Source organism: Falco punctatus (genome assembly GCF_963210335.1).
Source record: "Falco punctatus genome assembly, chromosome: 6".
Classification (NCBI taxonomy): domain Eukaryota; kingdom Metazoa; phylum Chordata; class Aves; order Falconiformes; family Falconidae; genus Falco; species Falco punctatus.
The window spans coordinates 29,603,906-29,618,406 of NC_137585.1; the positions used below are offsets into that span (position 1 = coordinate 29,603,906).

At 46.5% G+C, this 14,501-nt stretch overlaps 1 protein-coding gene across 5 annotated transcripts in view; it reads right to left on the reverse strand.

Annotated features, from left to right (window-relative positions):
* The window catches only part of HIPK2 (homeodomain interacting protein kinase 2), a 143,315-nt gene that overhangs the window by 110,110 nt on the left and 18,704 nt on the right, over positions 1–14,501 (reverse strand). For 2 of the 5 annotated variants that reach the window (XM_080393562.1, XM_080393560.1), the window contains exon 2: positions 2,762–3,016. The exons of the other annotated variants lie outside the window; for them this stretch is intronic. In XM_080393562.1, the coding sequence (XP_080249688.1) occupies positions 2,762–2,867 (106 nt within the window). In that variant the 5' untranslated portion in view covers positions 2,868–3,016. The remainder of the gene's footprint in view (positions 1–2,761; positions 3,017–14,501) is intronic. 5 annotated transcript variants of the gene reach the window in all.

Below are 14,501 nucleotides of genomic sequence, written 5' to 3' on the forward strand. Positions count from 1 at the left end.
GAGTGGGACCTCAGTCCTAGAAACGTTAGTCACAGGCATGAAAACAGATTTATTTATAACAGCACCTACAAAAGCAGTGACCTGCAACACAGAGCTCACCTTGATCTCTGTCCCCCTTTATAGAAATCTGGCAAAAACAGAAAACAAGACGTAGCTGAGTGATAAAACCACCAAGGGCTACAGAAAGCCCTAATACTAACTGTTATGGAAATATTCACGAAGGAGACAAGCAAAAGAGAGTGATGGAGCTCTACAGCAAAATGAACAGCCGGTAGGTCTTTAGCCTGTTTTCCCTGTGCTGTGACAGAAGAGCAACACTGACTTGTGAGGGCTGGGTTGCATTGAACAGCTGCTCAGGGAAACCTGTCTCCACACAGCTCACCATCACCCTGCGAACCACATGCCACAAGCTACCACCGATCCAAGCATGGGGGCCTCCAAAGCAGCGGGTGGTTTTGGGGACAGCATGTGTGGCAGATCAACAGTGCAGGTCCCTTTGTGGCTCACCCCAGAAATCTGCTGGCTTGAAGCTCCCGATCACACTCCTCTCACCCACCCCAGGCAGCAGCGAATGGCACTGAGGGACTGCATGTGAGATGGCACCGAACAGGTTTTCACGAAACTGCTCTAGATTTCCCAACTAATGATGTCACTCCTGTTTTGTCTTGGTCCTTCCCTCCAGCTCATCCCTGCATTTCAGCAAGGCCATGATGCATCAGCCTTGCTGTGCCTCTGCTCCCAGCCCTCTGCACCTTCTCTCTTTTCTCCTTTGCCAAAAAAAATATAAATAATAACAACAAAAAAAAAGAGCTGAGAGGTTCAGATGGGCATCAGTGAATGAAGAACACAACAAGCCACGGTAACATTGGAGCCTTAGGGAAGACTGATGTCAAACAGAAGAAGGTGTAACCGGACATTTAGTTTTTTAAAGGCTTGGTGGTAGAGACTCCAAGTTGTTCAAATGAAACGATAACTTACTCCATGCCCCGCAGAGGCAGAAAATAAATATGAAACTGGATCCTGGCAGCACCACTAGATCCCAGAATTGACCCTCCTGCTTTCTGCTCTGCCTGCTCCAAGGAACATGCTATTCCTGGAGGAGTTTTAAAAAATAAAGCCCAAGGAAATGTTCTCATGTCCTCTCCATTTCCCAAAGCCAATGCAAGCAGCTCGCTTGAGTGGTCCTCCCATGCACGGCACCCTTAGGTCCTGGCACTTGCTAACAACCCAGCACGGGCACCATGGGCTGCCCTGGTACTAACCACGAGCAGTGCAGCAACTGCAGTGTGCAGCTCAGCACACGCGAGCTACAATAAACTTGTCAGACTGTGCAAGACATGAATCATATGGATTGCCACAACAGCAACACAGTGTGTGCAGCCCTGCTAAAACAAACAAACAAACAAACAAACAAAAAATCCTGACATCCCAAAACACAGATGTAAGTAAATGGCTACTCTCCTGAGGCTGCCAGTACAGTTATGCTACAGAGCTTGCCTGAAAAATATATAGCCTTTTGACTTGAGCCACCAGAAATGCTTCAGCATGGCTGTAGCAGGGAGCCAGGGGAAAGCAGGAGTAACGCTCAGCCTCTTCTCCCTGAGAACCTGGACCCTGACCAAGCAGACGCCTGGATTGCCCAGGATGCTGGAAATGAGAGAAAACACTTGCAGCAAAGGCTGCTCATAGGTCACCGAAGGAACTGCCTGCAGAGGTTGCTCAGGTGTTTTTTTTAAAACACACCTCTAAGCGCACTTAGCCAGCTGGAAGTGCTGCTCCTCACACTGGAAGTTATGCTGGAGAAACAGCAATGCCTTTTCCTGCTCAAGGTCCTCCTGGAGTCCTTGGTGCAGCCATGAGACTGAAGCATGGAACTCTGGGGGTTCCATGCTGCCTTTACCCTTTGTGACAGCCTTCAGAGTTGATGATGTAACTATTCCATCCATGCTTGCAGGCCAGCAGGACATACAGTTTCAACATTGAAACTGTCACTAATAACTAGACTTTGGATATACATGTATTTTTCACTTCTACCACTGCAATACAGTCAATGGGGATATTGACCATTTTACCATTCTGTTTCCCCCCCTGCTCTTTAATGATCTCACTGTGTCACCTCTTAAGCCACTGTCCTTCACTCAGAGACATGCCTCACCTTCTAACCAGCAACTGCAAGCCTGTGACCCAAGAGATGAATCAGGCAGACAAAAGCAAAAGGGAAGGCATAAGGCCAGTTTGTTTGCTTTTCCTGGAGGATTCAGGCCACAGACTTCAGCTTTTCCAGGTCAAGACAGTGTCTGCATTAGAAAATATTCTATAAATTCTTTATTTAAACTGTTACCCTAGGGCAGCTGGCTAGACCCTCATGCTACAGGCACGTGGGTCTGTGTCTGAGTTTAAGCACATGAATTGTCTTAACTGACTTTAGCAGGACAACTCACGCATTGAAAGCTAACCACATGTGTAAGTGTTAGCAGGATCAGGGCATTAGTCATCTTCCCTTGTTTTCTGCAAGGGGGGTTGTGTAGGAAAAAAACCCAAAAAGCCCCCTCAAAACCTGTGGATAAGGTTCATGTATCCAAGTCACACTTGAATCTTAATTAAACCACTTTCTCCCTGTCTCTCACTCTCCCATTTTTAAAAGTAAGTAATTTTCTGCTGGTTAAGGTCTACTGTTAACTGATTTCAAGAGAAATCCTGCAGAAGGTAGTCTCCAGCACCCATGCCCACCCCAGAAGCTACACGCTCTCAGAAGACCTACGTGGCCATTCTGCAGGTTCTCTTCTCTTGGGTTCTCTTCTGGGGGGTTTCTTCCCTTTTTTCTTCATGACTAGTAACGGGCATAGACAAACATGCTCTCTGCTCATGGCAGAGTAGGTCTGCCGCTGCTGTACGTTGTCCACCTGGAGTGAAAATTCCGCCTGGTGACACTACATTCTGACTGAAGCCAACGGTGATGTCACAGACTGAGTATTGTGACTTCAGCTGGAAAAGGAGCAGTGGGAGCAGATGAACTCTGAAAACAAAGATATTGTTTTGGTGTAAACATCCTTCACAGAAAAGATGGGGAAAAAAAAAAAAAAAGAAAAAAAGAAGTATAGATAAATACAGGATAAACAGAGTTTTCTCTAGTCAGATCTCTCTAAGTCCCAACTAGGTACTGAAAGGTTTGTCATTTTGTTTCTGTTCTGTTAAGAAATGAGGCCCTTACTAGCTTTTGAAATAAACATTTTCTATCCTTCTTTTAATTTTGTTTTTAATACCTTCATGTCTCATCATTGTCCTAGAATAAGCAAACACCACTGCTGCATAAAGAAACAGGTCTCAGGAAATAATGTACAGTATGTTTCCAAACGCTTCATAAATCCACAGGCAGCTTGTAAATACTGCCTGCATTCCTGTGTGAGTGTGGGTGTTTTTCATATAAGTCACGTATTAATGCAATTTGGAAAAAAAACTTAACCCCATTCAATCACATCCCCTTCAACCTTTACACTGAAACCCAGAGGTTATAATTACACCTAAGAGCAGGAATAAATTAAAACAAGCGCTGGTGGTGCCTTGTACTTTTTTTTGGAAAGAAAGCTGATCCTGTCTACCCTGCCTTATGCGCTCTGTCTATACACAGAAATGGGCTGGCTGGCTGGCAGGCAAAGGGGGAGAGAGTAGGTTTTCATGAGGTCAGAAGTGAAAATAAGGTCACTTTCAGAGGTCAGAAATGGAGCAACGCATCCCATGTCCTAACATATACCAGAACTTCAGAAGGGGACATTAGCTTCACTACCTTCCCTTCTGCCACGCAGGATATCTTCAAGCTGTGGCACACCAGGAGGTCTGCAGAGGGGAGCAGGAGGGAGGACGCAGGCACTTGATGGGTTAGACACTTTCCACCGCTTAGTAAGGGTTATTTAAAGAGTAGCACACTGTGACAAAGTCAACACCCAGCATTGTGGATGTCAACCACCCGAGGTCGGGGCAACAGACTGATGCATTGCAGTGGACTCCCCGTCAGGCCATGTCTGAGTCCTTCCCTTGTGCGGCTTGATGCCATCTTTCAGAGGAGATGAGCCTCTCCCACAGGAATAGCCCCCTTCCTCCAGACCCCTGCTACAGAGCAGCTCCGTTTCCCTCGCTAGGGTTACGGGAGATGGGACACCAGTGGTGATCCGCACTAAGCAGTTGTTACAACCTGGAGGTGACCAAAGACACCCACACCAGTGGCTGCCCCTGTGTGTGTGCAGGCATACACTGCATGAAATGAGACCAAGGGACTAATGTTCCCTTACTCTTCCCCCACAGGGCCCTGGGCTGAAGCAAGACCACCTGCTTTACCTCAGCTTCTTCTCCAGGGTTTCAACAGGGCTCAGAGATCTCAGCTTGGAGTTACACACACCGAAAGCTACCAGTTAAAAGACATGCCTCCTTTTGGAGGAGTCAATAGCAAGGAATGTGAAAGGCTTTTGCTATTAAAGAAACAAAAAAGAAAAAGAAAAAGAGAAACTATCTCTGCTTGCTAAAACACAATTGCCTAATGCCTGAACAACTGTAATAACTAGCCAGTGGTGGCAGGTCAATGTCTGTCTTGACAAACCTTTCTGAAAACTCACTTGCAGAAGAAGGGGAAATATTGGGAGGACTTCGTTTATCAGTTTCTCAGGAGACACCACAAATAATAAGCAGTTCCCTCCCCAAAGTACCCTAATGGGATCCTAGCTTCACAAAAAATGATGCTTGAATATTTTTCCTGAAATATAAACTTGCCATGCACAGTCAAAATTAAAAAAAAAAAGGGGAATTTTTAAGAGAAACTCCACGGGGAAAAGCAACTGTGAAATAGCCAAACATCAATTATGAAAACCACAAGAAGAGGCTCTTGTGCATGGGCTTTAGGGTTTAGGGATTTGAAGAAAATGTGCATCCTGGTTTGACTCATAATGTAGGCAGAGAATGAGCAACTTTCCTCAACTTGTACAGCTCAGTGAGTATGTTCCTCTGCTGAACTGTAACTCTTTAAAGTCAGCGTATCTACACAACTTTCCTGCATCTCATAGTTCCTGGCTCATGGCAATCTTTGTTCTCCACTCCCATCTCCTCTGCAGCTTTGGAGTGACAGGCTTACTCCCATCCTAAGTGCAGACGAGTGAGCTGATACTACCATGACATGGGCAGACTTCCACTGAAGTGTGCATCCCACCCATCCAGTAGCTTGCTCATTGGTGGCATGATCATTTCTACATCAAACCTTCAACCAGAGGTTCCTCCTCACTTGCTACTGCCCACGTATAATTCTGAACTAGCAACAGGCTATGGGCAGCGCTAATTCATTCTACCTGAGGAAACATGCATGGGTAGAAAAGCAAAATATAAAAAATTGAATAAAAGCAGATGGATTTGGGGGTGATTCTGCCTGTGAGTCAGAGCTGGACCATTTTCCCAAGCTTAAAGATGATGGTCTCATGCATGTACCACAGGATTTCCACAGGACAGGACCTCAGAGAGGGAGCAACCAGAATTGTGAATACCCAGGGTAAAACCAGGAAATGCATTCCCACAAGACCCCCAGCAAAAAGCAATGGGATGATCCTGTCCTTCTTTAAAATAAGTTGCAAGTCTGTTGGTTTGTGGCATTGCTGTTTAATGGTACGCAGCATTATTATAGAAGAACAGCATAAACCTAACAGTTGTCATAAGGGAAAAAAAGACATCTTGGTCTGTCTGCTTTTTTCCTCCATCCCTGATTTCTCTCTACCTCTAGGGTTACACATGCTCCTATATGCAATGCCTGGATGCAAGGCTTCACCAAGCACTTTCCTCTCCGATGACCAGTGACACCAGGCGTTTCCCTATCTCTTCTTCCAGGAGCAATGGCTGTTTATTATTCCTCATGCCCACTCTGCATGATGGACAACTACACAGAAAAGAGTGAAAGCAAGAGTATTTAAAGTTGAACACCAAGAATGCAAGGCTTAGGAAACCTCAGCTTTAAGACTGCCTGGGCAACCTTCCTTCAGCCCTGTTTCTTGCCTGTGTATTGTGGCAGAGCTGTTAATCGCATAATCACAGGCTATTTTTCTACGGGACCTTGGCCTCACCCAGTACAGCAGGATACACAGCGCTCAGCTAGTGAGCAACTAGTCACTATTTCATCTTCTCCACGCTGTTCGAGGTGTGTCCCCAAGCCTTGTTTACTAGCTACCTGCCACATTCTGCTCTGCAGATGGAATTAGTAATTTACTCATGGACTTTCCTACAGTACGTATCATTGAAGTAACTGAATGTTTCACAAACATAAAGGAATGTATTTTCACAATCCCCTCATAAAGTAAGACATGCATTACCCATATGTCATGGGCAGGGAACTGAGGCACAGAGAGATTAACACGAAAAGCTTCCACTAATTTTAAATGCCTAATTGAAACTCTTAGGTCCAAATCCTTCAGAGATTTGTTTTGTCTGCTGAGGATGTGGTGACAACCATTTTTTTTTAAGGCTTAAAACTTGGCCAAGTTTGGTCTGATGTTCTGGGAGAGAGCAGAAGTGGTGCCCCTGACATATATACCATGAAAATATTACTGGGTTGTTAAGGTGGGGGCTTGCTTTCTCATTTCTCTGTACATCTGTTATACTTGACATGCACGAAAAAAATCAACAGAGGTATACAAGAGCTGTTTTCTAAATATACATTCTAAGGCAGGTAGCTAGGATGGGAAATTTTTGCCCAGAGTGTTTAGATTTGGTAAAGCTGTGAACATCCAAAAAGCGGGTCTTAAAACGGGGAAGCTGTTAGATGGCCTCAACAGCAGGTTATTGCCATGACATACACTTTTCTTTCTCTTGAATGGTATTATGCAGCTGTTGAAGAAACCACACAAGCCTGATGTTACACTAACAGAATCAAGCCAAACTTCAATGCAAACTGTAACTAAAACTTTTTTCATATCCTGGTTCTGTTCAGATAAACAAGATTAATCTGTTTTTAATCTTAATGCACAACAAAGTCTTGTTACTCAATTCCAAAGAGCAACTTTTGCTTAGAGCATAAGCCCCACCTTTCCTCCTGTTCTCTCAGAAAGAAAAAGCAAGTTAAGTGTCAGGCACTGTAGGCAGCACGGGTCATAGGCTGGATATAGGACAGGGATATGGATGCTACTCAGAGGCAGTGAATCTTACATTGGTATAAACTGATCCACTGATCCTTCCCCTAATTATTTACAGGGAGATTCACAAAATCCTGAAAAAAGGCCCACATGAAAATTTCAGGCAGTGATTTATCTGTGTTAACACCAGGAAAGAAAGACAGGCAAAAAGACGGCGGGGGGGGGGGGGGGGGGGGGCGGAGCAGAATAAGTCACCCAATCGCTGCTGCCAGTCTTTTTCAGAGCATTACAGTATTTTTAGAGACAGTTTTGTAGAAGCCTAAAATCCAAGCTTTCAACTATCCACCAGGTGTGCACAGGACACGGCGGGCGGGGGGGCGGGGAAACAGAGTGAGACAGTGTGGGAGGTGGCAGGAGAAGTGGTTCCTCCATCACGTTGTGAACAGGCAAGGACAATCCTGGGATAACTCCTGATGATTCCTCTCTGCCACCCAAGCTGTATTCCCGGCAAATGATGTTATAAACTGTCCCTCCCCTAGACAAATACCACATGCCCACAAAGATGAACACAGACCCAGTTTCTCTGTCCTGCACTGAAAACTCTCACCATATATCCCTGCTTTTCAGCTAGCAATGTCTCCTGACTACACTAACGTTTACTAATTTAGTATTTTTAATTACAGAGGGATTTACAGCACTGCACTACAGTGCTGTCTTTTATTATACTCACTGTTTCTGCTGGATCTGGGTACACTCTACATACAAAGTTGCACATTAGACAAATTACACTGCACATTAAGTAAATCTCTCTCTAGAAACAGGATTAGATTAAGAGGCATCTTCCTTATTCCTAGTGTATAAATTAATATATCCAAAATCAATATGAAGTAAGAGCTTCAAATCAATTTATTAAAAAACCCCAAAAAATAGTTTAAACATTCTCCACAATGAATCAAATTTATGTAGGAGATGCATTCTTTTTCTCCTATTTTGCTTAATAAATAAAACAGCTGGTCTGAGGAATCAGGTCAATCAGTGTCTGGAAAAAGCCCCATTAAAGCTGCTATATAACCTAGTTTCTCAAGCTGCATAAGGCATCCTAATATTGGAGATGCAGAAGTCCAGGCAGAGACAGCCTGGATGGCTCAGCTTCTGGCTCTTCAGAGTTATGGAGGATATTTATCGCAAAAGATAGCAGTGAGGTATCTTGAAAACTCTAAGGAGCTAGGCTCTGAAGAAGCACAACAAAGACAACATGATGCATCCAGACCTATACTCTAAATATAGCTAGTGATCTTGGGAACCTAAGTTGAGGTCATCCAACATGAGGAGATGGTAAAGGACCAAATTTTCATATATGCTCAGATTCACTCAAAGCTAGCCTAGCCCTGTTGCCACAGTGGATGACAGCACCTCTTCTCATGGCACTCCATGGCTGCATGGTCCCATCCCTCCCATGCCACGTGGGAGGGTGAATCCAGCAGAGCCCAAAGCTGTGGGCGTGCTGCACAGGCGCAGAGCCTATTCCAGTGCAGGTGGAAGCCCCCCAGCATCAGCCTCCCTCCTCCTGCACTGCAGACGGCTGTGGCTGCAATGCCCAGACCCTGGTCACCTTGGAAAACGTAGACCTTCTTTTCTCCTACAGATTTGAAAATGCTTTGCAAAGGATATCACAACCCACATACCACAGAGACAAAGATGGAGCCAGAAGAAAGTGACTTGCTCAAGCTTAAAGGGCAAGGCAGCAGCTGAACTGGAAAATGAAACCTGCTGATCTACAACCCTAGGTTTTAGCTTCTTAAATAAGGATTCTCTTTCCTCATTAAAAAACTAAAAATGGGAAGGGGGGGGGAATATTCTGTAGATACAATGAACTTGGTCCTCAGAGGGCTAATGACCTGATATACTTTTTTCTTTCCCTTCTCACCTCCCTTTCCCCTGATAAAAGTTACTGTAACTTCAAGGACTATCCTTCTTTACTGGTCTACTTTAACCGGGCGTGTCAGCTAAACATCCTTTTCCCCACCACCTGAAATCAGAGACCATCCTTCCCAGAGAGAAGATTACCTTCTCGCTTTCAGTCTCTCTAGATGTCCTCACAACACCCTGGATTGAGACCGCTCCGCTTTCTGAATCGTGCTGAGGGACACCAAAGTCCTATCTGCTGGTTTCAGCCTGCAGTACGTGGCAGCCTGAAAGGGTACCCTGGAGGTAAAACCTGGTTGTTCTCTATTAATTTTTCATTTCAAGAATGGCTCCAGGGAAAGCAGGGAGATATAGGTCAGAGACTTTGGGGGCTGATTAGTAACTCCGTATATCTTTCTTTTTTTTTCTTCTCTTTTTTTTCCCCTTCCAAATTCAGAAACAGAGGGTTTTCCCTCTGTATTTCTCATTTACTCCTTGAACATCATCCGCATTAGTCAGCAAACTCCTGCTATTTCTTCCACAATCCCCTGACACTTACAGAGTGACTAACCCTTCTCTCCACACACTTTGGCTGCAACAGTTGTTATCTGGTTTTTTTCCCCAAGAAAAGTGGGTCTCCACACTGCACATGTGCAGTACTCCCCTGTGGTCACTGCCGCAAATACTCCTGCTGCCACACAGCTGCAAACACCATGATTTTGTAGGCACAGAGCTGAAGAGTCAGGAGGTGATGGCAGGGCCTGCGTTCAGGTCACTTACTAACTCACAATCACAGTAGCAGCGCTCCTCAAACTGGGGTTCCACCACCCCATTTATGCCCCAAGCACAGGCATGCGGAGAACTCAATGGAGGAAGCTTGAAGCAACCGGGCTTCTCTTCACGGCCCTGGGGCGCCTGGTGCCTGACACGGTGTGCAGAAGGTCTCAGCTGGGCTTTTCAGGCATGAATGCAGGGTAAGTAGAAAACACAGCTCCTCATGACTCAAGGCCGCATCATCAGAGCATGACAGAAGGTTCCTCCTGGCCCGGTGGGCTTGCACAAGATGCCCACCCACAGCCATGCTTACAGGGGACCTCGCACGCAACTCACACTCACGTAGGCATACCCACAGACCTGCCCACACTTTGTTCTCAGCGCTGTGCTCGAGCAGACAGGGAGTTTGTTGTGTTCATCCTTCCAGGGTGATGCCAAGACCACTCTCCCCTAGGTCCAACATGCAAAGAGGATGCTTTGCCCCCAGGGCAAGGCCATGCCCTCAGGCTACAGTAGGTGCTACCTAATGCCACCCATAAAGGGCGCGAGCCACATCCAGAGTGGAGCATGTCAGTAAGGATCAGTGGCAAGGCTTGCCAACTTGGTGCCAAAGTCTGTTCCCCATTTAACCTTGACACCCTCACCCCAGCACCCACCCTACTCCCGTCGCTGTTACCTCCATCTCCACTGTAGGAGAGCCTTCTGCATCGCTGTGTAGGGAGGCATGAAAATAAACCACCGGCTCCAGTGCCACACTCCCTCCTGGCAGATCTGTTTCTCTCTTAACTGTTTCCAAGTGCCTGGCTGTTTTATAATCCCCACTGAGCATTCCCTTAACTCCTTCCTCACTGAGCCCTTCCACCCTCCCTCACCCACTCTCTCTCAAAAGGCAGAAAAAGCCAAGGCGAGGTAGGGGGTACAGAAAGCGAAGGAGGGGGCCTGAATCAAAGAAGGAACAACTGAATCAAATTGCATGTATAACAGAACCAGCAAATTAGTCATTTCCCCAGCCTTCTCTCACGCAGACAAACTGACTCTTCTATTAAAATATTTCTTTTTTTTTCCCCTGTGGACATTTGTGTACCTTAGAAGCTTACTTCTCTGCTAATCTCCTGCTTTTTCATACCATGAGGTCATATGCTTCTGCTGGTAGCACAATTTTAAATCACACAGCAGCTTGCCCTTTGAGGTCTGAACCAAAATCGCTTTCTTAGATCACAAGTAAATATGAGTTGATGGCTTCATGCCCAGTGTCACCACCACCCCATTTACGCATATTGCAACATCTAAGAAGAACTGAGGAGCGCAGGTATCGCTTCCAGTGGAAAGGACCTTGGCAATCACCATGAGGGCTGTGTGGAAGAGCTTGTGCAGAGGGACACAGACTCCCTGCTTCTGAGACATGGGACACTGCAATCACCCTGAACTGGTGAGAGTTGCACATAACTATCGATGCTAAAGGCTGTGCATTGCACGTGTGTGTGCATGCATGTCAGTAAGTGCAGGTGGTGGGTGAGAGGGAGTTACGCAGTCTGAGACATTTTATGAGACCCACAGGTCAGGGCTACACCGGGATAACCACGACATACTGCAAGTTGCTGTGTGCCAAGGTATACTAGCAGCATGGCGTGGGACGGGACAAGTACAGCGACCCAACAGCTTTGGATTTCATAACTGTGATTACATGCAAAGCAATGTCACTTCACACTCCAGTGTGTATGCTCCTCCTGTGACAGGACAAATAAAGAACACAGGGCAGGGGGAAGCAATGGCTTTCATGCATCCCCTCCCAGGTGGGAACAGGACACCTGCAGCTGGCTGCTTTCTCTTCCCTCAAAGCCTACGGCTGCTTCTTCCAGAGTCTTGAGGTTACCCCTGACAGCTTACACTCAAAAGTTTGCCAAGGTATCTTTTTCCCTGACAAAATGAGCTATTCTGTCACACAAGGCTGGGCCACAGGGCTTTTAAAAATGGTTCTGCTGCTGTTCAAAGGGAGCAGCTTGCTGTGCAGAGGAGTGGTAAAGTTAATAGTAGTAGGATCAGCACAAGCTCCTACCCTGCCATCTGCCTTCAGCTCAGCCAGGCCTTCTGCTGAACAGACAATGTGGGCTGGGGCCACTGGAGTGAGCAGCAACTCAATGACATGAAAGACTGCCTGGGTTAGTTGATTAAGAATAAGATTAAGAGCGCAGGAATCTTGTATAGCGCTGGTACTGACTCAGTTCAGGGATTTCATGGGGATATTTAAGCCTGGTTTTCCAAAGTCTTTTAGTTTGCGCAAGTGGGCGTGTGACAGCTTGAACCAGCCCCATGAACTGATGGTCCCAGAAACAAGGGTCATCTCTGAAACTGCTACGCTTTCTTCTTTGGTCACCGCTGGTAGAAAGTAGGGATAAATAATGCTTAACTACCTCACTCCCCTGTAATGTTTAACTCCTTCACATTTATAACGCTCCACAGGAAACACAGGGAAGTCCACTGGAATGGTCAGGGATGGCCCTCACAACCATGGGTCACAAGATCTGCCCTGTGGACTTCTTTAAGTGCTGGCCACTGCCAGCAGGCCCCAGCAGAGGCTGCTCAGCTCTGCTCCTGTACATTCAGACTGACAGTTGCCTCAAGAGCTTTCCCTTTTTTTTCTTTTTTCTTTTTTTTTTAAATAATAGAAGAGTCACTTAAGGCTTGTGAATGACCTCAAGATTCCAAATTGCTGACCTGCCACCAAACTCAGCCTGCCAGTGCAACCATGAAGAGCAGAGCTTGATCCCCTTGATGGATGGTGAGGACAAAACAGCTTTGTAGACCCATAAAAAAATGTTAAGGTCCCCTCTGATGTCATACCATTCCGCAGTGGTGTCCCATAGCAATCTGAAGGACCGCTGTGGCGGATCTCCAAACCCAGGAGGGGACAGGTAGAGGGAGCAGCAGAAGGGTGCTGGTCTGGAAGGGGGACAGGGGAGCCGGGATAAGCGAGAGCACAACCTGCCTGCTCCAAAAACTGAAGGAACAGAGAGCCCCTCCTTCCACAGATGAAGAGAAAAAAGACACATGAGCAGAAAGCCTGGACTTAATCATGAAAAACAATAGCTCATCATTTATTTTCATATCCCCTCGCTAATGCTGGAATAATGCTAACAGTGGAATTCTTATGGCATGCATGTCATGCCTGCAAATACCAAGTGAATTACTTCTCAGCTAGGCTATGGGCTATGGCACTGAGCAGCACATTCGTTACAAGTGATTGGATGATGAACAACAGTTCCCAAATTCCTCCTTCACAATGCTACTTGCATTAGTTGTAATTTAATGAGAGAGAGAGGGAGGGAGAGAGGGAGAAAGTTGAGGCTCAAACCACTGAAATAATACTGCCTGCCACTGCTTCCCACAGGGTCTTGTATTAACTCACACCACCACCACCTCCACCACCTCCTCCTCCTCTACCTCCTCCATTTTCACACCTATCCTTAGGTGCTAAAAGTGGTGTCATGAAACCCATCAACATGGCAAAGGAGCATGGCAGGAAGCCCCCAGGCACAAGCATTCATTCTGGCTGAAACGAAAGAGAGGATGCAAACCTCTCCCTCTTGTCTGCCAACAGTAACGGAAGGGCTGGCGGGGTGTGTGTGTGCTTCTCCAGCGGCCAGTCTCTGCGTGGACAAGCCTCCAACTCTTCTTTGGTTACTTCCTCCTTGAGCACCAGTGCAGGTGAAAGACACTGAATAGGCAGCTTTAGAAACAGATCACCAAGCACACACAGAGTGACCCGTGTCAGTGCAGACCTCCCACCATGCACCCTGGCCAGCATGGTCCTCCTGTCTCCCGGAAGGAGACATGAGGTAGCCCAGCCTCATCCCTGCCTCACAGGCTATCTTAGCTGGTTTGTTGCTCTTTGACAATTTTGAGATCTAGTAAGCAGTCAGTAAACGTGAACAAAACCTTTGCTACACATAAGGCCTTCAGCAGTGTAAATGTGCCATCACTGCTGACCTCCAGCGAACCTGGGAACTACTGCCATGGCTGCCTCCTGTCAGTTCTCAGGTAGGTCTGTACCTCCCACACTTTCAGGGCTGAAACCAAGACTCCCTTCTTTGCTCCACAGACCCTGCCTGCAAAAGGGGGGGCCTCTTCAGAGGGGCAGGGGCACCTTGCAGGTTTCTGCCCTAGAAGGAGCCTAACTGGCCAGCATCACCTCCCACTCTCCTGTGTCAACCTTGCCACAGAGCCCATCCCCCTTCACATGACAGGACATTTATCCACCAGATGACCCTACACATAAGGTTCACACCTGAAACATGACCCGCTGTGTGGGGTCTCATATGCTGGGCCAGAAGAAAGCTGAGAGGTCTGATCTGAGCAGCAGACCTACAAGTAAGAGGCTGCAAATATCATTACTGCTTTCCTAGTGTACCCAGTCTCTTCAGTGTTCCCCACTCACAGTGCATAAATGACAAACATCCACAGATTCCTACCCCATGGAGCATCCAGAATCCTCCCTATCGCCTCTATGCCAAATGTAATTTAAAAGCCCCCCACCCCTAGCCACATTTTGTGGTGTTTTGAAAAAAATGAATGCAAACTAAATTTACATGTTTCTGAAACGAAGGTATAGGCAGGGGAAGGCAAAATGCCCTTAGGATTGGAACCAAATGTATTTGTGCAAATGAGACCTAGGATTTACAGTTACCTTCCAGCCTCCAGCATGTGCTACAATCTTAGCTTTGGCTT